Source organism: Serinus canaria, chromosome 28 (genome assembly GCF_022539315.1).
Source record: "Serinus canaria isolate serCan28SL12 chromosome 28, serCan2020, whole genome shotgun sequence".
Taxonomy (NCBI): Eukaryota; Metazoa; Chordata; class Aves; order Passeriformes; family Fringillidae; genus Serinus; species Serinus canaria.
In genome coordinates, this window is record NC_066341.1 from 3,659,672 (window position 1) to 3,681,698 (window position 22,027).

The 22,027-nt window shown below is 56.4% G+C and overlaps 2 protein-coding genes across 2 annotated transcripts; one reads left to right on the plus strand and one right to left on the minus strand.

The window, feature by feature from the left end:
• Window positions 1-615: 615 nt before the first annotated feature.
• On the minus strand, window positions 616-13,201 carry SF3A2 (splicing factor 3a subunit 2). The gene is made up of 9 exons (XM_030233615.2): window positions 13,078-13,201; window positions 11,175-11,342; window positions 10,177-10,248; window positions 8,545-8,591; window positions 7,647-7,756; window positions 6,354-6,403; window positions 4,583-4,723; window positions 2,166-2,234; window positions 616-1,090 (listed from the first exon to the last, which is right to left on the minus strand). Exons 2-9 carry the CDS (start codon window positions 11,298-11,300, stop codon window positions 758-760), a joined length of 948 nt encoding a protein of 315 aa, XP_030089475.2. The 5' UTR covers window positions 11,301-11,342; window positions 13,078-13,201; the 3' UTR covers window positions 616-757.
• Window positions 13,202-21,331, plus strand: PLEKHJ1 (pleckstrin homology domain containing J1). Its single transcript, XM_009096853.4, has 6 exons — window positions 13,202-13,368; window positions 15,416-15,483; window positions 16,654-16,720; window positions 18,332-18,422; window positions 18,606-18,669; window positions 19,127-21,331. Exons 1-6 carry the CDS (start codon window positions 13,254-13,256, stop codon window positions 19,190-19,192), a joined length of 471 nt encoding a protein of 156 aa, XP_009095101.1. The 5' UTR covers window positions 13,202-13,253; the 3' UTR covers window positions 19,193-21,331.
• Window positions 21,332-22,027: the final 696 nt, after the last annotated feature.

Sequence of the window (22,027 nt, forward strand, 5' to 3'; positions counted from 1 at the left end):
TGGCCCCTCAACCAACCAGAACTGGTCAGGAACCCCAGCCCTGACCATGCCCTCACCCACTGAGCCCCCCAGGACCCCCCACTGACCCCCCCAGTTCAGGGTCAGGAACCTGGGAAAGGGCAGAGTAATGGCAGAACTGCTGCTGGTGCTGCTTTTTTATGGGAACCAAGTGATGGCTGGAAGGAAACATTCAGGATAAATAAACCCACAGAGAACTGAAAACTTGCCTGAACAGAGCTGTCAGTGGGAGGAGGGCACACAATAAAATCATGTGACAGCAGGTGCTACACCATGGTACTGGCACTTAATAAATTCCAACAATAAACTAAGATTTAATATCAGTAACAGGAGCCCTTCCATGTCCCCCTCAGTGAATGAAGAGAGATGAAGGGCTTTGGTTGAATCAAAACTGATTAATGGGGGGTAATTAATGGGACGCTCAGGCAGCCTAAGGGGGATTCCTGAGGCCAAGACAGCTGATGGAAGGAGATGCCTTGAGATTCCCAATCCTTTGCCTCCTCTTTGGAGAATTTCCAAACTAGAACCAGCTTGGGAATGTTTCCTGTATCTAAGGGGTGAGGAAAGTGAACCCACAGCAGCACAGGAAAGCAGAGGGAAAGGAGAATCAAAAACCTTTTAATGAACCTACAGAGTTCAGTCAGCTTTCCAGAAGTACAAAAAGGATCTGTTCCCTGAATGGGGGGTGAGCTGCAGTTAAAAAGACACAAATCCCAGGGGATGGAGCCCAGGAGGGGATTCAGTTGGAGGGAGGGGGAGGGGGGATGGTGCCTGGCCCCTCCGTGGGGAGCGGCGGCCGCATCATGGGGGGCAGGGGAGCAGGGGGGGGCACCCCGGGCGCTGGGGGCAGCTGGGGTGGCACTGGGGGGGGTGGCACCGGCCCCGAGGGGGGCATGGGGGGCAGGGCCATGCCCCCAGGGGGAGGGGGGGGCATAGAGTCGGGCAGGGGGGGCCGCGGGGGCAACCCGTTCATCAGGGGAGGGGGCGGCGGCCGCTTGACAGTCGGGGGCCCAGGGGGGAGGTTGGGGGGCGCCGGGGGCTTCTCCATCTTGAAGTGGAATTGAAGGAAGAACTGGCAATGGGAGAGAGAAAAGGGAACAATTAATCAGTGATTGACAGAATCCTGGAGTGCCCTGAGCTGGGAGGGACCCTCAGGATCATTGATCAGCCCAGCCCCTGTCCCTGCACAGCCACCCCAACACCCCCACCCTGAGCACCCCGAGAGCTCCTGGAGCTCTGGCAGCCTTGGGACCATTCCCTGGGGAGCCTGGGCAGTGCCCAGCACCCTGGGGACAGCTCTGCCAGCACCCAGGAGCTGCTCTCTGCCCCTCAGAGTACAGCTCAGGCCCCTCCTTTCACCCTCCTGTCAACCATGTCCCAGCCCTGGCAGCATCTGTGACTGGCACCAGTCTTGCCCCAGATTTTAACTCCTCTGGACTCCGAGCAGTGAGGTTCCTGTGAGGGTGGGAACCCCCCCAGGCACTGGTCCCCAGATACAGGGGAGCAGCCCCAGTCCCAGGCTCTCTCAGGCAGGTGTGTGCAGGGAACACAGAGCCATGGAGAGGACATGGTGCTGCACATTTAGCATGGAATCATTAGGCTGGGACAAGCCAAACCTAACCCTAAGATCAACAAGTCCAGCCAGCAGCCCAGCAGCACCACCACATTCACCACTAAACCATGGCCACAAATGTCACATCCACGTTTTTGAACACTTTCAGGAGTGGTGACTTCACCACTGGCCTGGGCAGTCTGTTCCAATGCCAGACAATGCTTTCAGTGAAGGGATTTTCCCAGTATCCAACCTAAACCTCCCCTGGCACAGCTTGAGGCCATTCCCTCTGCTCTCTTCTGTTCCTTGGGAGCAGAGCCTGACCCCCCTCTGGCTGCACCCTCCTGTCAGGGAGCTGTAAGAGCAAGAAGGTTCCCCCTGAGCCTCCTTTTCTCTGGTATTTATGCCCCATCCTGCTGCTGCTGCCAGAAACTGAACCCTGAGATCCCACACAGGAGGATCTCTGTCAGCTCTCACTGCACAGGTGCACTGAGGGAATGGAGACTTGAACAGCAGAGGCAGCAGGACAGAACTGATGTCACTCTCTCAAGTTGCTCTGCTCTCCTTAGGACAGACATTACAAAACCTCAGTTACCTGTTTGGTTTCTCTGTTCCAGTGAGTCCAAAACTTTCCCTCTGCTTTATCAATTTCTCTGCTTGGCACCTGCACCAAAAGAGAACACAGAGCTATTCTTAGCAGCACCAGATTAGCTCAAAGGCCCTTTTTAGCCCCAGAGCCTGAGAGATAAGCACAGTTATTCCAGGCCTTGCAGGGCTGTTATTAGACAGAGGTGGGGGCAGGAAAGAATTAAGTTACTTCCCTATCGGTCAAGGACAACCAGCAAAAAAAAAAAATCCCTCCCTGAACATCTGCACAGAGGCTGAGGAGTGAAGCCCAGGAGGCTCCTGTCTGTGCCAGACACTGGGAATTCAGAGCTCCCCAGGGCTCAGCACAGTCTGGTTTTCATGCCAGAGTCCTCCACCAAACCTCAGTGGGGTTTAATGACTTCCAGCCATGTCTTCCTGACCCCCCCTTCCACTCCATTAACCCCTGAGGGTTAGCACAGACATCAGAGGGTTCAACAGGAATTACAGAATGTCCTGAGTGGGAAGGGACCCTCAGGGATGATCAGCCCAGCCCCTGTCCCTGCACAGCCACCCCAACACCCCCACCCTGAGCAGCCCTGAGAGCTCCTGCAGCTCTGGAAGCCTTGGGGCCATTCCCTGGGGAGCCTGGGCAGTGCCCAGCACCCTCGGGGGGAAGAACCTTGCCCTGAGCTCCATGCCGAGCCCTGGCCCAGCTCCAGCCCTTCCTGGCCCCCTGGCCCTGTCCCAGAGCTCAGCCCCTGCCCCTGTGCCTCCCCTGGGGAGGAGCTGCAGCCCCCCAGGAGCCTCCCCTCAGTCTCCTGTGCTCCAGCTGAAGGAGCCAAGTGCCCTCAGCTGCTCCTCAGCCCCTTCCCCAGCTCTGTGTCCCTCCTTTGGGCACTCTCCAACAGCTTTGGATCCTTCTGATCTTGTGGTGCCCAAAGTGCCCCCAGCACTGGAGGTGAGGCTGCCCCAGGGCAGAGCAGAGTGGGACAATCCAATCCCTCCCTGGGCCTGGTGGCCCTTTGGGCTGCCAGGACACAGCAGTGACTCAGATCCAACTTGGCACTGACCAGGACCCCCAGGGCCCTTTCTGCAGTGGTCTGAGGTGAGCCAGATCTGCTCTGATGCATGGAGCAGTTGCTGTGCACATCCCAAGGGATGCTCCTGCCTTACAAGAGCTCAGCTTGGGCACCGTGGTCTGGTTCCCTGGATGTCTGCTGACTTCCAGGACATCTGGGTCCTCTTTGGCTTTGGGATTTGCTGATGAACTTCTTTTTTCCTCAGACCCTTCCCCAGCTCTGTGTCCCTCCTTTGGACACTCTCTAATGGCTCAGTGTCTTCCTCACATCACAGGGACCACACAGCATTGATGGTGAGGCCACCCCAGTGCAGAGCAGAGCAGAGCAGGATAATCCCTTCCCTTGACCTGGCAAAAGCAGGAAGGGAAGAGGAACTCTCCCAGCTTTCCCAGGATTCCTCTCTCTTAAATTGAAAATAGGGGGACTCCATTCCCATCTGTCAGAGCTGGGGCAGTTCTCCTCTGCTCACTGGGCAGTTTTCTTTATCTCTCCCACAGCCAATCCTCCCTCCAGGAGATCTCTGCTGTCCATGGCCACTGAGTGTCCCTGCAGGGCTGATCAAATTCCATCAATCCATGGGAGATGCTCCACCCAGGGGAGGAGCCAAGCATTCCTACCTGGATCCAATCTGCCCTGGGAACAGCCCAGCAGCCTTTGCCCACTGCATTCCCAGAGGAGCAGCTTTCTGCTGCCCTGCATTCCCAGAGGGAGAGCAGGCCCATCTCCAGCAGCCCTGGAGCTGCAGAGGAAAACTCCCCCCTTATGCAGGATCCCTGCTCCAGCAGAGCCACAGCTGGCACTGCAGGAGGGCTGAGACCCCCTGGGATGGGACTGTGCCACCACCCTGAGCCCCCTGGGATGGGACTGTGCCACCACCCTGAGCCCCCCTGGGATGGGACTGTGCCACCACCCTGAGCCCCCTGGGATGGGACTGTGCCACCACCCTGAGCCCCCTGGGATGGGACTGTGCCACCACCCTGAGCCCCCCTGGCATGGGACTGTGCCACCACCCTGAGCCCCCCTGGCATGGGACTGTGCCACCCAGGGATGGCACTGTGCCACCACCCTGACACACAGGGGCTCAGCTCCTGCTCTCACTCTGGCAGTGGTTTGTGGCTTTTGTTTTGTTTGTTTGCATTGTTGCATTTGTATTTTTAATTTTCCTACTAAAGAACTGTTATTCCTCCTCCCATATTTTTGCCTGAGAGCTCCTTAATTCCAAAATTATAATAACTCAGTGGGAGAGGGTTTTACATTCCCATTTCAGGGAGGCTGCTGCCCTCCTTAGCAGACACCTGGCTGTCCAAAGCAAGGCAGAGTGCCAGGTTTCCCTGGCAGGTCTCACCTTGAAGGCGATGGTCTCGTAGGGCTCTGCTGCCATCAGCAGGTACTGCCAGCGCCGGTCCGGGGGCTCGATGCGCTGCTCGTAGGCCGACATGAAGCGGTGCCGGGGCATGATGCTCTCAGCTATCTCAGGGTAATCGATCTGGGGGAGCAGGGTGGCATTAACAACCTCTCCTCTGCACCCCCAGCTCTGCTCAGAATCACAGAATCGTGAGGTTGGAAGAGACCTCTGTCACAGGCATATTTTATGAAAAATCCTTTTGCCAGGATTTTTTCTCCTGAGAAGCTGAGAGGCCTCAGAAATGAAATGTAAACAATGATTATTGCTGCTGTGGAATGCAACAGGTGCATCTGGGATTGGTCCACGTTGATTGTTTTTAATTAATGGCCAATCCCAGTCAGCTGCTCAGACTCTCTGAGAGCCACCAGCTTTTGTTATTCATTCCTTTCTATTCCTTGCTGGCCTTCTGATGAAATCCTTTCTTCTATTCTTTAGTATACTTTTAATACATCATTTTCTTTTAATATAACATATATCATAAAATAATAAATCAGCCTTCTGAAACATGGAGTCAAGATTCTCATCTCTTCCCTCATCCTGGGACCCCTGCCAACACTACCACAAACAACCCCTCCTCTGCACCCCCAGCTCTGCTCAGAATCCCAGAATAACGAGGTTGGAAGAGACCTCTAAGATCATCAAGTCCGACCTATGCCCTAACACCTCAACTAGACCATAGCACCAAGTGCCATGCCCAGGCTTTTTTTAAACACACCCAGAGATGGTGATTCTACCACCTCCCTGGGAAGAGCATTCCAGTACTTTATTATTCTTTTGGTGCAAAATTTCTTCCTAATATCCAACCTATACCTTCCCTGATGTATCTGGAGACTGTGTCCTCTGATTCTGTCAGCGCTGCCTGGTGGAAGAGATCGACCCCACCTGGCTCCAACCTCCCTTCAGGGAGTTGTAGAGAGCAATAAGGTCACCCCTGAGCCTCCTCTTCTCCAGGCTAAACAGCCCCAGCTCCTTCAAACGTTCCCAGCCCCTCACCAGCCTTGTTGCCCTCCCCTGGACATGCTCAAGCATCTCAACATCCTTCCTAAACTGAGGGCACAGCACCCAAGGTGTGCCCGCACCAGCACCGAGTACAGGGGAAGGATGACCTCCCTGCTCCTGCTGGCCACACCATTCCTGATGCAGGCCAGGAGCCCTTGGCCTTCTTGGCCACCAAACACATCCCCAGTGTGGAGCACACCCAGAGCAATCCCCAATGCAAAGGAAACAAAGAGAGGAGGAAAGGCTGAGAATCTCAGAATGGTTTGGGATTAAAGACCCCAAAATGAATTAGGGGAAATTTAGGAGACACATTGGGAAGGAATTGTTCCCTGTGATGGGTGGGAGGGCCTGGTGTAGGTTGTCCAAAGAAGCTGTGGCTGCTCCATCCCTGGGAATGTCCAAGGCCAGGGTTAGAGCAACCTGGTCTCATGGAAGGTGTCCCTGCCCATGGCAGGGGGATGGAAATAGATCATTGTCCCTTCCAGCCCAAACCCTCCTGTGATTCTCATCTCATCCACCTCAGACTCCACATTCCTCTCTCACTACACAGCCTGATGGCTGAGCTCAGGTATTTGCTCAACACAATCAGCTGCAGCACTAGGAAGATAAGGCCTCCTTATTATTATTGATTTCATGGATCCTGCAAAGACCTGCTCATTTAGCAGCAGTGCTACGTGGAAAACCCTGAGGAGAGTTTGAACCCTGCCCTTACCTGGAAGAGAAGACTCTGCTGGCCTGTTTCTGGGTCTCTCTGTTTGGTCACTGTAAAAAAGAAAAAAGAAAGGTGAGAACATGCCCCAGTAGGGTGAGAGCAGCATTAATCTGCCCTGGGAAGCACACAAAGTTTCCAGCAATTAAATATGACAAGATTTTTCTCCTGTTTATCAAACAAAATGTCACATTATCTTTAACCAAAGCTACTTCTGTGAGGGTGGGCAGGCCCTGGCCCAGGGTGCCCAGAGCAGCTGGGGCTGCCCCTGGATCCCTGGCAGTGCCCAAGGCCAGGCTGGACAGGGCTGGGAGCAGCCTGGGACAGTGGGAGGTGTCCCTGCCATGGCAGGGGTGGCACTGGATGATCCCTCAGTTCCCTCCCAACCCAAACCATTCTGGGATTGTGTCACTGCCATGGGTAGGTTTGGGCCCCTCACCCCAAGAAGGACACTGAGAGGCTGGAGCGTGTCCAGGGGAGAGAACAGAGCTGGGGAAGGGTCTGGAGCACCAGGAGAGGCTGAGGGAGCTGGGAAGGGGCTCAGCCTGGAGCAAAGGAGGCTCAGGAGGGACCCTGTGGCTCTGCACAGCTCCTGACAGGAGGGGGCAGCTGCGGGTGTCAGGCTCTGCTCCCAGGGAACAGGAGGAGAGGGAAGAGCCACAAGCTGTGGCAGATTTAAGTTGGATATTGGGAAAACTCCTTCCTTGAAAGGGCTGTAAAGCATTGGAAGGAGCTGTCCAGGAATCACCACCCCTGGGAGTGTTAGAACACCTGTGGATGTGGCACCTGGGGACATGGTTTAGTTGTGGCCTTGGCAGTGCTAAGTTTATTGTTGGACTCGATGGTCTTAAAGGTATTTTCCAACCTAAATTATTCCATGATTCTCCTCCAATGGAGTTCAGCTGCTGTGGGGCAAAGCACTGGTGAGATTAAAAAGCCATATTTTGTACTGAAGGCCAAAAAACCATGAAAAACAACAAAAAAAAAACCCCATGAGTTCTGCATGGAGTGAGTGATTTACAGCATTAATGAAAGGTGCTGCAGCACAAGAGAAGGAGGAGATGAAATGCCATCATCTCCCTGGCAGTCTGAGACACACCCATCTATCATTGAAATGGTTCTCCCTGCCTTTCAGCCAGAAAGAGATGTTCCATGAGCAATTTAAACAATAAAAAGACTCCAGGAAAGAGCCCGTATTTTATTCATGGGCAGAGCTGCTCAAAAGACTAATGAATAATTCACATCCCACCAGGCAGGGACTGCCCACCAGGGACCTCCTGGCCACCCCTGACTCACCTTTGTAGCCTGGACGCCCAATTTTCACAAATTTCTTCACTTCCACTTTGACCTTCTCTGGGGCAGGCTGGGCAGGGGCTTCCTTGGCTTCCTTGGCAGCTCGTCGGGCCCTGGGGATTCATTCAGAATTTAAGGGTTACCTGCTCTTCTTTCTAAAGGAAACCCAGGAGCAGTTTGAATCCCTCAGCACAGCATTCCACAGGAATCATGCCAGGAAATGCTATTTTATCCCCAGCTGTATCCATCCTCCCCCTAGCTAAAGGCTGCCACTCAACCATCTGATCCACCCTCACCATGACCTTGAGGCCAGCCTCCACAGATGGACTTGAGAAGACTTTAATTCTTCAAATCAACATAAAAAAAAAAAAGAAAAAGCAAAAAGAAAGCCAAACCCACTGATCAAGCAAAGCAAACTGGATTCCTTAAAACAAAACTTACAAACTTCTCCAAACCTGTATTGACAAATCCAGATTACAGAATCTTGGAATCTCCTGAGTTGGAGGGACCCACAGGGATCATCAAATCCAGCCCCTGGCCCTGCACACACACCTCAAAAATCCCACCCTGGGCATCCCTGACAGCATTGTCCAAATGCTCCTGGAGCTCTGGTAGGCTGGCAGGAGATCCTTCTAACTAGACTCAGACAATTTGCCTTTAAAACTCTCTCTCCCTCTTCCTTCAGCAATTTCACAACTGGATTTGAACTTTAGCTTCAAAGGGAGATCTTCAGCACCATTTTTCAAGCAGACCCAGGCTGTGCCTCCTGGCTGCATGAGGGACCACAGAAAAAGAACAATCAAGCAGAGTGCAATGAAGGTAAACAACTACAGACACCCAACATCAGAACATTAAAGTGCTTCAGGAATGGAGAATGAAGTTATGGGAGAGGATAACTTACAAATTGGTCTGATGCTTCTTCCCCTGGGTATGTGCTAAGTAACTCCCCTGAAACAAAAACCAAGACAGAAGTTAAATGAAGCCACGACTGAAACATTCCTGTCACAGGGTGATTGCATCACTCCCTGACAAGGGTGTTTTAATCCTCAGCACAGAGAAATCTCACTCCAAAAGTGCAGATTGCTCTCAGCTGCTGAGCTGTCATAATGTCTTGGGTTCTAAGATATGTGTGTGTTTTATTTCTTTTATGTTAGGAGTAGGGCAGTCATTTTTTGTTAATTGGGTGGTTTACTTTATCTCTTCTACAACTGATCTTCCCTCTGGGGAGAGCTCTTCTGTTAATGGGCTATTGAATCTCACTACATAACTGATAAAATTACATCATCTCATTGAGAGATGTCATGCTCAGGGGAGGAGCTAAGCATTCTTACTTAGATATAATCTGAGATTTAGAACACTAGAAGCAAAGTTTCTCTACTAGATTATAAGAAGAACAGCTTTCTTTTTTACTAGATTCTCAGAAGAAGGCCAAGCTCATCTACACTACTACTGAACCATCAGAAGAAAACTACACTCCTCAAGAAAACCACAGCTCACACTGTGTCAGATTTAACCACCTGTCCTAGACTGCAAGGCAATGTGTATCCTATTCCCACCTGTCAGAGCTGGGCAGTTCTCCTCTGTTCACTGGGCAGTTTTCTTTGTCTCTCCCACAGCCAACCCTCCCTCCAGGAGATCTCTGCTGTCCATGGCCACTGAGTGTCCCTGCAGGGCTGATCAAATTCCACCATCCCATGGGAGATGCTCTGCCCAGGGGAGGAGCCAAGCATTCCTACCTGGATCCAATCTGCCCTGGGAACAGCCCAGCAGCCTTTGCCCACTGCATTCCCAGAGGAGCAGCTTTCTGCTGCCCTGCATTCCCAGAGGGAGAGCAGGCCCATCTCCAGCAGCCCTGGAGCTGCAGAGGAAAACTCCCCCCTTGGGCAGGATCCCTGCTCCAGCAGAACCACAGCTGGCACTGCAGGAGGGCTGAGCCCCCTGGCATGGGACTGTGCCACCACCCTGAGCCCCCTGGCATGGGACTGTGCCACCACCCTGAGCCACCCTGGGATGGGACTGTGCCACCACCCTGAGTCCCCCTGGCATGGGACTGTGCCACCACCCTGAGCCCCCCTGGCATGGGACTGTGCCACCACCCTGAGCCCCCCTGGGATGGGACTGTGCCACCACCCTGAGCCCCCCTGGGATGGGACTGTGCCACCACCCTGAGCCCCCCTGGCATGGGACTGTGCCACCACCCTGAGCCACAGGGGGTCAGGGCCTGCTCTGACTCTGGCAGGGTTGTTTTGTATTACTGCATTGTTTATTTTCTTTTTTATTTTCTTCCCTTGTTATTCCTGCTCCCATATCTTTGCCTGAGAGACCCTAAATTTCAAATTTATAACAATTCAGAGGGAGGGAGTTTACATTTTCCATTTCAGGGAAGGCTCCTGCCTTCCTGAGCAGACACCTGTCTGTTCAAACCCAGATACCATCCCTCCCATCTCAGCAGTCACTGCCCAAGTGCTGAAGCTCCTGCAATTCCCAAGTTGCTGCTGCTGCTGGGATCAGGACTGGCAGGTGCTCCCCTCACCTCATTGTTGTGGAGCGTCAGGCAAAGCTTGCACTCGTAGGAGCCCAGATGATTTTTCATAAAATAGGGGTCCTGGGAAAAGAATGATGGAGAAGTTATGAGCAAAATCCATTGGCAAAGCAAGAGAATAACCAAAACACTGCAGAGTTCTGCACTGGAGAAAGAGATTCTTCCCCGTGAGGCTGCTGGGCACTGGCCAGGCTCCCCAGGGAATGGACCCAGTCCAAGGACAGAGCTCCAGGAGCGTTTGGACAATGCTCTCAGGGATGCTCAGGGTGGGATTGTTGGGGTGTCTGTGCAGAGACAGGAGCTGGGCTGATGATCCCCAAGGTTCCCTCCCAGCTCAGGAAATCCCAGGATCCTGTAGCTGAGTTCACATCTTAAATTAACAGCACAAGAGAGCCTTAGGAGGAGGAAACAGAGTGAACCAACAGCAGCTGTGTGCACTGGTGACAGAATCCCCAACTGCAGCAAGAAACACCAGAACCCAAACCAGCCCTGGGGAGACTGGAAATAGATAGATACACAAGAGCTGGCACCTCCTTGTCACTCTGTCCCAAATATTCCTAATTCAACCCCCCTCCTGTCCACAAACAGAAGTATTTAAACCCAACCCACACCTCAGCCTGGACACAAGAAGGCTCTGGGGTGACCATGGAGCCTAAAGGGGCTCCAAGAGAGCTGGAGGGGAACTTTGGAAAAGGGCCTGGGGGGACAGGACAAGGGGGAATGGCTTCAAATAGACCAAGAATAGGTTTAGATGGCATATTGGGAAGAAATCCTGGCTGTGAGGGTGGGGAGGCCCTGGTGTGGATTTCCCAGAGCAGCTGTGGCTGCCCCTGCATCCCTGGAAGTGTCCAAGGCCAGGCTGGACAGGGCTCAGAGCAACTTGAGATAGCTGCAGATGTCCCTGGATGAGCTTTAATGCTCCTTTCAAGCCACACACTCCATGGCTGTGACCCTGCACCGTGTCCCCCGGGCTGCGGGGGGCCCTGTACCTTGTTGATATCGATGGTCTCCAGGGCCAGCTGCCGCAGCCGCTCCCGCCGGTCGCGGTTGCTCTCGGAGGCAGAGGCCACGCCCCCGCTGCCCGTTTTACCCCCGGGGCGGTGCTGGAAATCCATGGCGGGGATCCCTGGGCTTCAGCTCCTGGAGAAACGGACAGTCTGGGAAAAGAAAGTGATAACTGAACCAGAGGAGTGTTCAGCCCCAGCAGCGAGGATGGGGGTGACACCCAGACATGCCCCGGGCACACGCCATGGGATGCGGTCCCACACGGAGCACATCTGGTACCACCAACTCAGGAAAGCAGAGTAAGAGGATCCAGAAAATCCCCCCGGAGCCCTTCCCATCTCCTCAGCCACTCCCAAGCCCAGCTGGGCCCCAGCGAGGTCAAGCAGCCCCACCAGAGGCCCCCCAAGACCTCCAACAGGAGCCTTCCTCCCTCACCTGAGGCACCAACAGCCCCAGAGCTCCCCCATGTCCACCAGCAGAACTGCTGCTCCCCCACCACCCCCAAAGCCCCGGGGCCACCCTCCCACCATGGGAGGCTCAGAGCCCCCCAAGCCCCCCAACAAGGTCAGGGGCTGTGAGCAGCGTCCCCAAGCCCCAGGTGACCTGGGGTCCTGCAATCCCCCCTGCCCACAGCAAGGCCAGAGCCCCCCCAAACCTCCTCACATAGAGCCCCAACACTGGAAAGACCTTTGAGGAAAACACAGAGCACCCAGTTCTCCCAGTGTCTCTCCCCCAGTCCCTCTCCAGCTACATCCCCCAGTAGCTCCAGTCAAGGCCCCCTAACTCCCACTCAGGTGCTCCTCTGATCCTCCCCATACTCCCAGTTCTCCCCTGGCCCTATCCCAGTTTCCCACTCGTGATTCTCCAGTTCTCCCAGTCCTGTCCTGATCCTACCCCTGGTTTTCCAGCCTGGATTTTCCAGAGCACCCAGCTCTCCCAGTCCCTCTCCTCTATCTCCAGTCCTGATTCTCCTGTTGAGGCCCCCAAATACTCCCAATCCTGCTTCTCCTGGTCCTCCCACTCCTACCCCCATTTTCCCTGTCTGGATTCTCCAGTATCCCCAAGTCCTCCCACCCATCTCACCCAGTTCTCCCAGTCCCCCTCCAGCAACTCCAGTCCTGATTCTGCACCCAGGGGCCCCAGTCCTGCCCTCCCAATGCTCCCAGTATCCCCAGTGCTGCTCTGCTCCTACCCCAGCTTCTCACTCGTCATTCTCCAGTTCCCCCAGCCCCACCACCCCAGTTCTCCTAGTCCCTCCTTCTCCAGCATCCTCAGTTTCCCCAGTACCCCCAGTCCTCCCACCCAGGGCACCCAGTTGCCCCAGTACTTTTCCAGTAACTCCATCCCAGTTCTGCACTCGGAGCGCCCCAAGTGCCCCCAGTCCCGCCTCGCTGATCCTCCCAGCAGCCCAAACCCTGCCTTGGCCCTACCCCCAGTTTCCCACTCGTGATTCTCCAGCTCCCTCAGCCCCACCACCCAAGCCGCCCAGTTCTCCTAATCCTTCCTCACCCAGCTCTCCCAGTCCCCCATACCCAACACTCCCAGTCCCTCCTCACCCAGCTCTCCCAGTCCCCCATACCCAACACTCCCAGTCCCTCCTCACCCAGCTCTCCCAGACCCCCATACCCAACACTCCCAGTCCCTCCTCACCCAGCTCTCCCAGACCCCCATACCCAACACTCCCAGTCCCTCCTCACCCAGCTCTCCCAGACCCCCATACCCAACACTCCCAGTCCCTCTTCACCCAGCTCTCCCAGTCCCTCCTCACCCAGTTCCTCCATACTCATCCCTCCCGGTCTCTCCTCACCCAGCTCTCCAGGTTTCCCAGCCCCAGTTCCCCCAGTCCTGCCCAGTTTCCCCTCTCCCCTCACGGCTCTCTCTCCGTACCTGCGCGCGGCCTCGCTCTCCCCCCGGCCTATGCGCGCTCCCGCTGCCCTGCGAACGCTTCCGGTGCCGTTGAGGGCGCTTCCGGTGCCGTTGAGGGCGCTTCCGGTGCCGTTGTGGGCGCTTCCGGTGCCGTTGTGGGCGCTTCCGGCGGCGCAGGCGGCGGCCCGGGCGGGGCCATGGGCCGGGGCGGGCCCGCCATGCGCTACAACGAGCGGGAGCTGCTGTCCCTGGCCCGCCAGCCCGCCGAGAAAGCGGCCGAGATCCGCATGAGCGTCCCCAAGAAGGGCAACGGTGAGGGGGAGTCCGCGGAGGGGCCTGGGTGGGGAGTCAGGGCTGGAGTTACTGGGGTGGGAGCAGAGCAGGGCTGGGAGGATTGGAGGGGCCCGGAGTGGGGAAGCAGGGCTGGGGAATCAGGGCTGGGAGAGGGACTCGGAGAGCTGGGGGTGCTGGAGAATCCAGGCTGGGAAAGTGGGAGTAGTGGGCGAGGAGGGCCTGGGAAAACTGGGCTGGTGGGACTGAGGGTACTGGGGAAACACCAGTGAGAAAGTGGCCTAGGACCGAGTCAGGACTGGGAGAACTGGCGGAGGTAGGTGGAGGGGGAGCAAGGTTGGAGGGTGGTGTGGGGAGGAAGGTGAAGGTGGGTCTGGACCGGGCGTTCCTGAGGTGCCCCGGCTGCAGAATCAGGACTGGGGATACTGGGCAGGGACTGGGAGAGAGAGGCTCGGTGCCCTGGATGGTGGGGCTGAGGGAACTGGAACTGGGGGTAGGACCAGGGAGGGACTTGAGGGGCCCCGACTGCAGAATGAGAACTGGAGTTACTGGGGGGCAGGGCTGGAGAGAGACTGGGGGAGCTGGATGGGAGGACTGAGCGTGCTGGAGGATCCAGGCTGGGAAATCAGGGCAGTAATGGGCACAGGGTGGGTGGGACTGGCTGTATGGGTGGGCAGCACTGGGCACAGGGGGTGGGTGGGACTGGCTGTATGGGTGGGCAGCACTGGGCACAGGGTGGGTGGGACTGGCTGTATTGGTGGGCAGCACTGGGCACAGGGTGGGTGGGACTGGCTGTATTGGTGGGCAGCACTGGGCACAGTGTGGGTGGGACTGGCTGTATTGGTGGGCAGCACTGGGCACAGGGTGGGTGGGACTGGCTGTATTGGTGGGCAGCACTGGGCACAGTGTGGGTGGGACTGGCTGTATTGGTGGGCAGCACTGGGCACAGGGGATGGGTGGGACTGGCTCTATGGGTGGGCAGCACTGGGCACAGTGTGGGTGGGACTGGCTGTATGGGTGGGCAGCACTGGGCACAGGGTGGGTGGGACTGGCTGTATTGGTGGGCAGCACTGGGCACAGTGTGGGTGGGACTGGCTGTATTGGTGGGCAGCACTGGGCACAGGGGTGGGTGGGACTGGCTGTATTGGTGGGCAGCACTGGGCACAGTGTGGGTGGGACTGGCTGTTTGGGTGGGCAGCACTGGGCACAGGGGGTGGGTGGGACTGGCTGTATGGGTGGGCAGCACTGGGCACAGGGGGTGGGTGGGACTGGCTGTATGGGTGGGCAGCACTGGGCACAGGGGATGGGTGGGACTGGCTCTATGGGTGGGCAGCACTGGGCACAGTGGATGGGTGGGACTGGCTGTATTGGTGGGCAGCACTGGGCACAGGGGGTGGGTGGGACTGGCTGTATTGGTGGGCAGCACTGGGCACAGGGTGGGTGGGACTGGCTGTATGGGTGGGCAGCACTGGGCACAGGGTGGGTGGGACTGGCTGTATTGGTGGGCAGCACTGGGAGTGCTGGGAGGCAGGACTGGGGACAGGCAGACTGGGAGGGCTGGGGTGTGGGAATGGGGAGCGCAAGTGGTGGGGTCCAGTCTGGGTGTGGAGGGAGGTTCTGGGGTTGGGCTGGGGCCAGGGAGATCCCCCATTTCCAGGGGTTCTGGGGAAGAAACTCTTCCCTGAAATCTCCCAGCAAAATTCCCTTGCAAACCAGCCCTGGAGTGTTGTACTCACTCCCTTGTCCTGAGCCTTTCCTCCTCTGAGGACCTGCTGGACTTTGTCCCCTGGAGCTGACACTCATGCTGGCAGCTCCAGGCAGGGCTCCTGGGATCTGGAGCTTTTCCTGGAGTGCCTGAGGCCCTGTGCTGGTGCTGAGAGCTCTGACTGCCCGGGAGCTGCTGGAGGAGCTGCTCAGGGGCTCTGTCACCCTGAGGCCACTTTGTCACCCCGAGGCAGTGTTTGGGGCAGGTGCAGGGGGTGCTTTGGTGGGCTCAGTGCCATGCTGAGGGCTGGCAGGGTGCCCTCCTCTCCCTGTGCTTCAGCCCTGCCCTCCCGTGTCCCTGCAGTGCTGAAGAAGCGCCTGGTGAAGCTCGTGGTGAATTTTCTCTTCTACTTCCGCACTGATGAGGCCGAGGTAGGGATTTGGCCTCTGCCTGGGGTTTGTTTCCCTCCTCCTTTCTTCTTTTTCTCTGCCTGGATTGTGTGGGCTGGGAAAATGGTGCAGGGACAGAGCTGGAGCAGGGCCTACCTTCCCTCTTCCACCAGCTCAGCAGGGCTCCAGGAGAGCTGGAGAGGGACTGGGGACAAGGCCTGGAGGGACAGGAGCCAGGGAATGGCTCCCACTGCCAGAGGGCAGGGCTGGATGGGATCTTGGGCAGGAATTGTTGGCTGGGAGGGTGGGCAGGCCCTGGCCCAGGGTGCCCAGAGCAGCTGGGGCTGCCCCTGGATCCCTGGCAGTGCCCAAGGCCAGGCTGGATGGGGCTGGGAGCAGCCTGGGACAGTGGGAGGTGTCCCTGCCATGGCAGGGGTGGCACTGGATGGGCTTTGAGATCTCTTCCAACCCAAAGAGTTCTATGAAATACAAGATAAATCAGGTTTTCAATCCCTTCCCTACTGTCTGATTTGCTTCTGACACTTTGGTTCATTTGGACAAGGATTTCCTGTGGTTGCTCTTGTTCATGGTCAGTGTCACCTACTGTCCCCACGTTCCTGAGTAGTACCAGGTGGATTTTTGTTCATCCTGAGTTGCTCCAACTCTGCTCACACTGTTTAACCCCTTGCAAGGCTCCAGCACAGCCCTTACACAGCTCAGTGTTGGTTATTCTGGGTGTCACAGTAAATGCTTCATCTTTGATCTTAAAAGCAAAAGTTCTTCTCTGGTATCAAAGAGTGGTAAAGACCAGGCTGAATCTGAGCCAGTAGAGGTGATTAACACTTAATTAACAAATGCAAAGTGCTATAGGTGAGACTGGCGTGAAAAGGTTGATTAAAGGAACATGAAATATGGAGCAATCAGACTGAATTATTTAAAAGCAGCACCAGCTTGTAAAAGTTGCTTTAAAGGCTGCAGGGAAGCACTGCGGGTTCAACCCCTGTGGTGTTGGGGGCCCTGTGGGTTCAACCCCTGTGGTGTTGGGGGCCCTGTGGGTTCAACCCCTGTGGTGTTGGGAGCCCTGTGGGTTCAACCCCTGTGGTGTTGGGGGCCCTGTGGGTTCAACCCCTGTGGTGTTGGGGGCCCTGTGGGTTCAACCCCTGTGGTGTTGGGGGCTCTCTGGGTTCAACCCTCTCTCCTTGTGTTTTCCAGCCCATTGGAGCTCTGCTGCTGGAGCACTGCAAGATCACCAAAGAGGAGGAGAACGTCTTCTCCATCAGTGAGTGCTGCCTGTGCAGCCTTTGCCTTCCCCTGGTGGCACATGGGGAAGGAAATGCTGGACTGCTCAGTTCCTGCTCTCCCTGTTTCCCTGGTGGCCCTGGGCTCAGCTCAGCCCTTCCCCTCCTCGCTGGGGTCACTGCCCCCAGCCCTTCTCCTCTCCCTCTGTGGGGTCAAGCTCTGCTCCCAGGGAACAGGACGAGAGGAAATGACCTCCAGTTGTGCCCAGGGCAGGTTTAGGTTGGATATTGGGGAAAATGTACTCACCAGAAAGGTTTGGAAGTACTGGCACAGGCTGCCCAGGGCAGTGGTGGAGTCACCATCCCTGGGAGTGTTCAGAAGATCTGTGGCTGTGGCACCTGCGGACAGGAGTGAGGGGTGAACCTGGTGCTGCTGGGCTGATGGTTGGACCTAATGATCTCAAAGGCCTTTTCCAGCTTTACTGGTTCCTCAGCCTTTCCCCTCCTCAGCTGCCAGCTGTTCCTCACTGTGCCCATGGCCCATCCTGAGGAGATCTCAGGGATATTCCATGGCCCAGCCTGTGGGGTTTGCACAGCTGCACGTGCAGAGCAGCACTAAGAGCAGCCAGGCCCCTGAGTGCCTGTGCAATCCCTGGCAGGGGGAGCTTGGTTATTGACAGATCTGCTCTGTGCTGCTGCATTTTATCAAAAAAACACCCTGGAGAGAGGCTCAGATAAAGCTGCTCCAGCCCCATCCTCCCCTCTGTGTGTCCTTGTGCAGCTGCAGCTGGGCCAGCTCCCCGGGGAGCAGCCTTTCATCCCCTGTGCCAGAGGTATGTGGCCACAATAACAGGATGTTTCTCCAAGGCCATCCTTCTATCTTTTGGCCTGGCTGCCAGGCACAGCTGTGGCTTTGCTCTGTGCTTCCAAAGGGCCCTCAAACAGCTTGAACACACTGAGCCCACAGCACCTCATGCTGGATTTTGGGGCTTTAGGGATGTTGGGAGCTCTGGTGGGGGAGGATTCCTGAGCAGGGTTAAACCCAGCAGTGCCTGGTGTTGGGATGTGTCCACAGCATGTCCCAGCCCTGAGGGTCTGCTCAGCAGAGCTCTGGGGACAGGAACTGGTGGCATGTCCTGGCTGTGTCCTGGTCAAAAACTGGAGTGACACCAGGACCTGCTCTTCATGGTGGCAGTGCCATGTGAGTGCCACATTCCCAAAAGCCTCCAGCAAAGGCACCTCAGGGCCTTCTCCCAGTGCAGTTTAACTCCTTGGTTGGCTGCTCCCTGTAGGTATCCCAGTTCCTCTCTCAGGGCTGTTTCCCACTTGGATTTAAATCCTGGTGTCTTTGCAAGGGGCCTCAGGGAGTCAGTCCTGGATCTGGCCACACTGGTCCAGTTCAGGTCACCCTCAGTTTGGGAAGTTGCCCTTCCCAAGGTCTCTGGCTGCTGTAAGCTGGGAAATGCTGTGGGCAGCTGCTCCAGGCACCCAGGGAACAGGAGAGGGGCTGGAAGTGGGGATGGCAGATTCATTCCCAGCTCATCTTAGTTAACAGAGCTGCTAATTGTGGCCTGGCAGAGTGGGGAGGGAGTCAGGGGAGCAGCAGCAGCTCTGCCAGGACCTGCCTGGAGCCTTTTCCTTGTCCTTGGCAGGTTTCATCGAGGAGCCAGAGCGAAAATACTGCTTCGAGTGTGCCACGGAGGAGCAGTGCCAGGAGTGGGTCGAGGCACTCAGGAGAGCCAGGTGGGCTGAGCCCTTGGAGCCAGGGCAGTGCTGGGGGCTCTGGGCTGTGTTCTGGGATCAGGAACTGGGAGGGCAGTGCTTATCTCCTCCCAGACAAGCTTCCCTCCAGCTCTAAATAGCATCTGAAACTTGCCCACATCCCTCTCTGCTCAGCCCTTCCTGTGCTCTGTTCCTGTCTTGCAGCTACGAGTTCCTGAGGAGGAGCCTGATTTTCTACAGGAACGAGATCCAGAAGATGACAGGGAAGGTTAGTGAGTCCCTGCAGGGCACTGCTCAGGTGTGACTGATGGCTTTGGGTGCCAGCAGGGGCTGTTGCTGCCAGTCCTGCCCAGGCTGTGTGGGAAAGAGATCCCAGATCCCATAGGGAGCCGTGGTCTCCGCAGCCAGACCCGAGCACCTTGCCCTGGGTGCTCACTCCAACCCTGCTGCACACATTCTGGTCCTGGAGTGGCCAAAGCTTGGAGCTGGGCAGGTCCAGAGCTGGCCTGGCCTCCCAGGGGCTCTCTGGAACAGTTCACACCACCCTGGGCAGATCCATGGGTGGAGATGCTGCTCACCCCTGCCAGGTGCCAGGAGCATCCCAGCTCCAGGGAGGGAGGTGGCTGTGGCTCCCCTGGACCTTGGCTCCCTGCTGTGTCCTGTGTGTGCCAAGGGCTGCTGGGCTTCATCTGCATCTCACTGGTGCCTCCCTGTGCTCCCCACAGGACCCCCTGGAGCAGTATGGAATCTCTGAGGAAGCTCGTTTCCAGCTGGGAGCACACAGGCAGTAACCCTCACCGGCTGCAGCTGCCTCCACAGCAGCTCCCCACACTGACCACGTGACTTTTTTATTTATTACCCCAATCATTTTGTATTTTTTTTAAAGGAATTCGTTGCACATTCCCAGTGACCCAGCTGGGGGGGGCTGAGCTCTTCTGTGGGTGCTGCAGTGGGAGCAGAGTCCCCAGCCCTGGGGTGGGCAGAGGCAGGGGCTGACAGAGCCCCCAGCTCCTCCAGGCCATGCTGGGGCCACCCAGGCCAGCTCCACCTTTCTGCTCAGCTTCCCTGGCTCAGGATCCTCCTGCAGGCTCCCAGGAGCCAGCCCAGGGCTGGAAGAGGATGTGACTGATGCATTTCTGGGCTCCAAATTAACCCCCTCCTGCCCTCTGGGGAGGAGTGGGAATTCCTCCAGCTCAGCCACAGCTCCAGCTGATGGAGAGGGGCATCTGCAGCCCTGTGCAGCCACGGCCTTTTGGGGTCTTCTTTTCCCTCCCCTGGGCAGGTGCTGCAGTTCCAGGGGGCTGGATAAGCCCATCCAAAAGAACAAAGCTGCAGAGCACGAGGGAACAAAGACAGGGAGAGATCCCTGTGTGATCCTGCCTGCCTGCAGAGCTCTGCAGTGATCCAGCTTCCCTGGGAGCAGAGGCAGATGGAGAAGCTGGCAAAGGCAGGAGCTGCTCCCTTTGGCTGGAGGATGGAGCTGCAGGACATGCCCCAGCTCAGCCAGGCATTAACCCTTCATTCCCTGAGCCACTGCTGCAGCTTTTCTCCCCTCTGTGTATCCTCTTTGTCCAAAGGGACAGACCAAAAACCTGTGCCAAGGTCACAGTGAGCTGCCAGGGAACCAGGGCTGCCTGTCCTGGAGCTCCTGCAGGGAAGAGATAAGGATTAGGAACAACATCCCCACATAATCAGCCCTGGCTCTGGCTGCACCAAGGAAAACTGCCCAGACCTGAGGGATGGAGGACACTCCCCACACCCAGGGCTGCAGCAGACCCAGATTCTTGACTGCCTGAGCATCTTCTCTGGAACCAGCCCGGGAAAACTCCCAGGAAAGGCCCCTGGGAAGGTCCCAGGAGTCACTGTCAGAGGCTGCTGGCAGCAGGAATGGGGCTTGGGCTGGGGCAGGGCGGGGGCTTGGCCTGGCCTTGGGGAGCTGCAGCTCTGGGCATTGTTCCCCTCCAGCTGCCCAGCCCAGGGAGGGGGTGGAGCAGCCTCTGAGCTGGGCTTGAAAGGAATTTTGGGGTCTTTTCCTCCTTGGCTGGGAGTTAATGCCCAAGCCAGAGCCCACACTGCAGCCTTTGGTATCCTGGTGTTCCCTCTTTACCTCATGCAGCTGAGTACCAGCAGTGACACCTGTCACTGATGCTTTAGTTTTGATCTCCAATCTGAGATGTTGCCTTTTCCCTTGAATCATTCCAGGTGCTTGCTCCAGAAATTACCAAAATCAGCCGAGGGGCAGCTGCCCTGTAGGATCAGCTGAGGGCAGCAGGGAGGGAGCAGAATCCAGGGGGGGGTTGCAGACAGATGGCAGCTCCAGGGGAAGCAGCAGCGAGGGATTAAGAGCAGGAACACACAGGAGCTGTGCTTTAGGGAGTCAGTATCCTTGGATGACTCCAAAGGGCATTTTAATCCTGCCCAGCCTGCATTTTTACAAACCAGAGCTGAGTTCTCAGCTGGGCCTGCCACCACTGTAGCAAATGTGTCACCTGTGCCTTGCAGGACACCTTTCCCCAGGTGCAGCTGCCACCCTCCAGTGTCACTGTGCAGAAAATGGGTGTTTTATTTGCTGTTCCAGGGAACAGTTGGGCGAGCAAGAGCAAAGCCCAACACTGATCTGAATGTTCATCACCAATGACATTTCTTAACTGAATGTACAACAAAGCTGTGAAGAGTTGCCGGGGCCAGGCCAGGCCCAGGGACTCAGATCCATTGTAGGGCAGGGCTGGGACACGGGGTGGGAGTTAGGGAGGGAGGTTGGTACTTTGTAGACACTTTGAAATTTGTATCAATTGCTGGTGACTTAGAATTGTTCATTTTTCACGTTCTGATGACTTTGCTTGTGTTTCAGCTGGAGCCAGCTCCAGGCTCCCTGATAGCCATTTCTGTGTTGTACAGTGAACGTTCCCAATAAATCCTGTTTTAATCTTTGTGATGGTCACAACTGTTCTACAACACCAGAACCTCCCTGGGAGGGGTGGCTGGAGCCAGCCCAGGGGTACCAGGGGTGGTTCCTGCTCAGGACCCAGCTGGGGATGGCTCCACCAGGGGCTTTGGGGCGGCTTTTTCAGACAATCAGAGACTGTTCTGGGTTGGAAGGAACCTTTAAAGATCTTCTAATCCAACTGGTTTTGGTCCTGGAGCCAGGCCAGGGGCAGGTGCCAAACCTGTGTAGGAAGAGGAGCTGGGTCAGGCAGAGCCAGGGCTGGGGGCTCTGGGTGAAGCTGGGGCTGTGTCTCCTTTTAAATCCTACAGGGACTTGGCTCAGGAAGTGTTTGTGGCCTCCAGCCCTGCCTGTGGGGTTGGTGCACTGGTGCCACTGCTGGCTAAAAGGGAACAAAGCTTGGATGGGTTGGGAATCATGGAAGTGTTTAGGTTGGAAAAGACCTCTAAAAAATCGAGTCCAACCATGACCCAGCACTGCCATGGCCACCACTGTCCTGTGTCCCCAGGAGCCACATCCACACTTTGTTCCAATGCTCCTGGGGCTGGTGACTCCAAAAGTGCCCTGGGCAGCTCCTTCCTTTCAGTGAGGAAATTTTCCCAATTCCCAACCTAAAACCTCCCCTGGCCCAGCCTGAGGCCGTTCCCTCTCCTCCTGTCCCTGTTCCTTGGAGCACAGCCCG

Coding starts and splice junctions, on each gene's coding strand:
- PLEKHJ1 (XM_009096853.4), top strand. CDS start 13,254: ATGGGCCGGGGCGGGCCCGCCATGCGCTACAACGAGCGGGAGCTGCTG. Junction 15,484..16,653: donor TCCGCACTGATGAGGCCGAG/GTAGGGATTTGG, acceptor TGTGTTTTCCAG/CCCATTGGAGCTCTGCTGCT. Junction 16,721..18,331: donor GGAGAACGTCTTCTCCATCA/GTGAGTGCTGCC, acceptor TGTCCTTGGCAG/GTTTCATCGAGGAGCCAGAG.
- SF3A2 (XM_030233615.2), bottom strand. CDS start 11,300: ATGGATTTCCAGCACCGCCCCGGGGGTAAAACGGGCAGCGGGGGCGTG. Junction 10,249..11,174: donor AGACCATCGATATCAACAAG/GTACAGGGCCCC, acceptor TTCTTTTCCCAG/GACCCCTATTTTATGAAAAA. Junction 1,091..2,165: donor GGAACAGAGAAACCAAACAG/GTAACTGAGGTT, acceptor TCCCATTGCCAG/TTCTTCCTTCAATTCCACTT.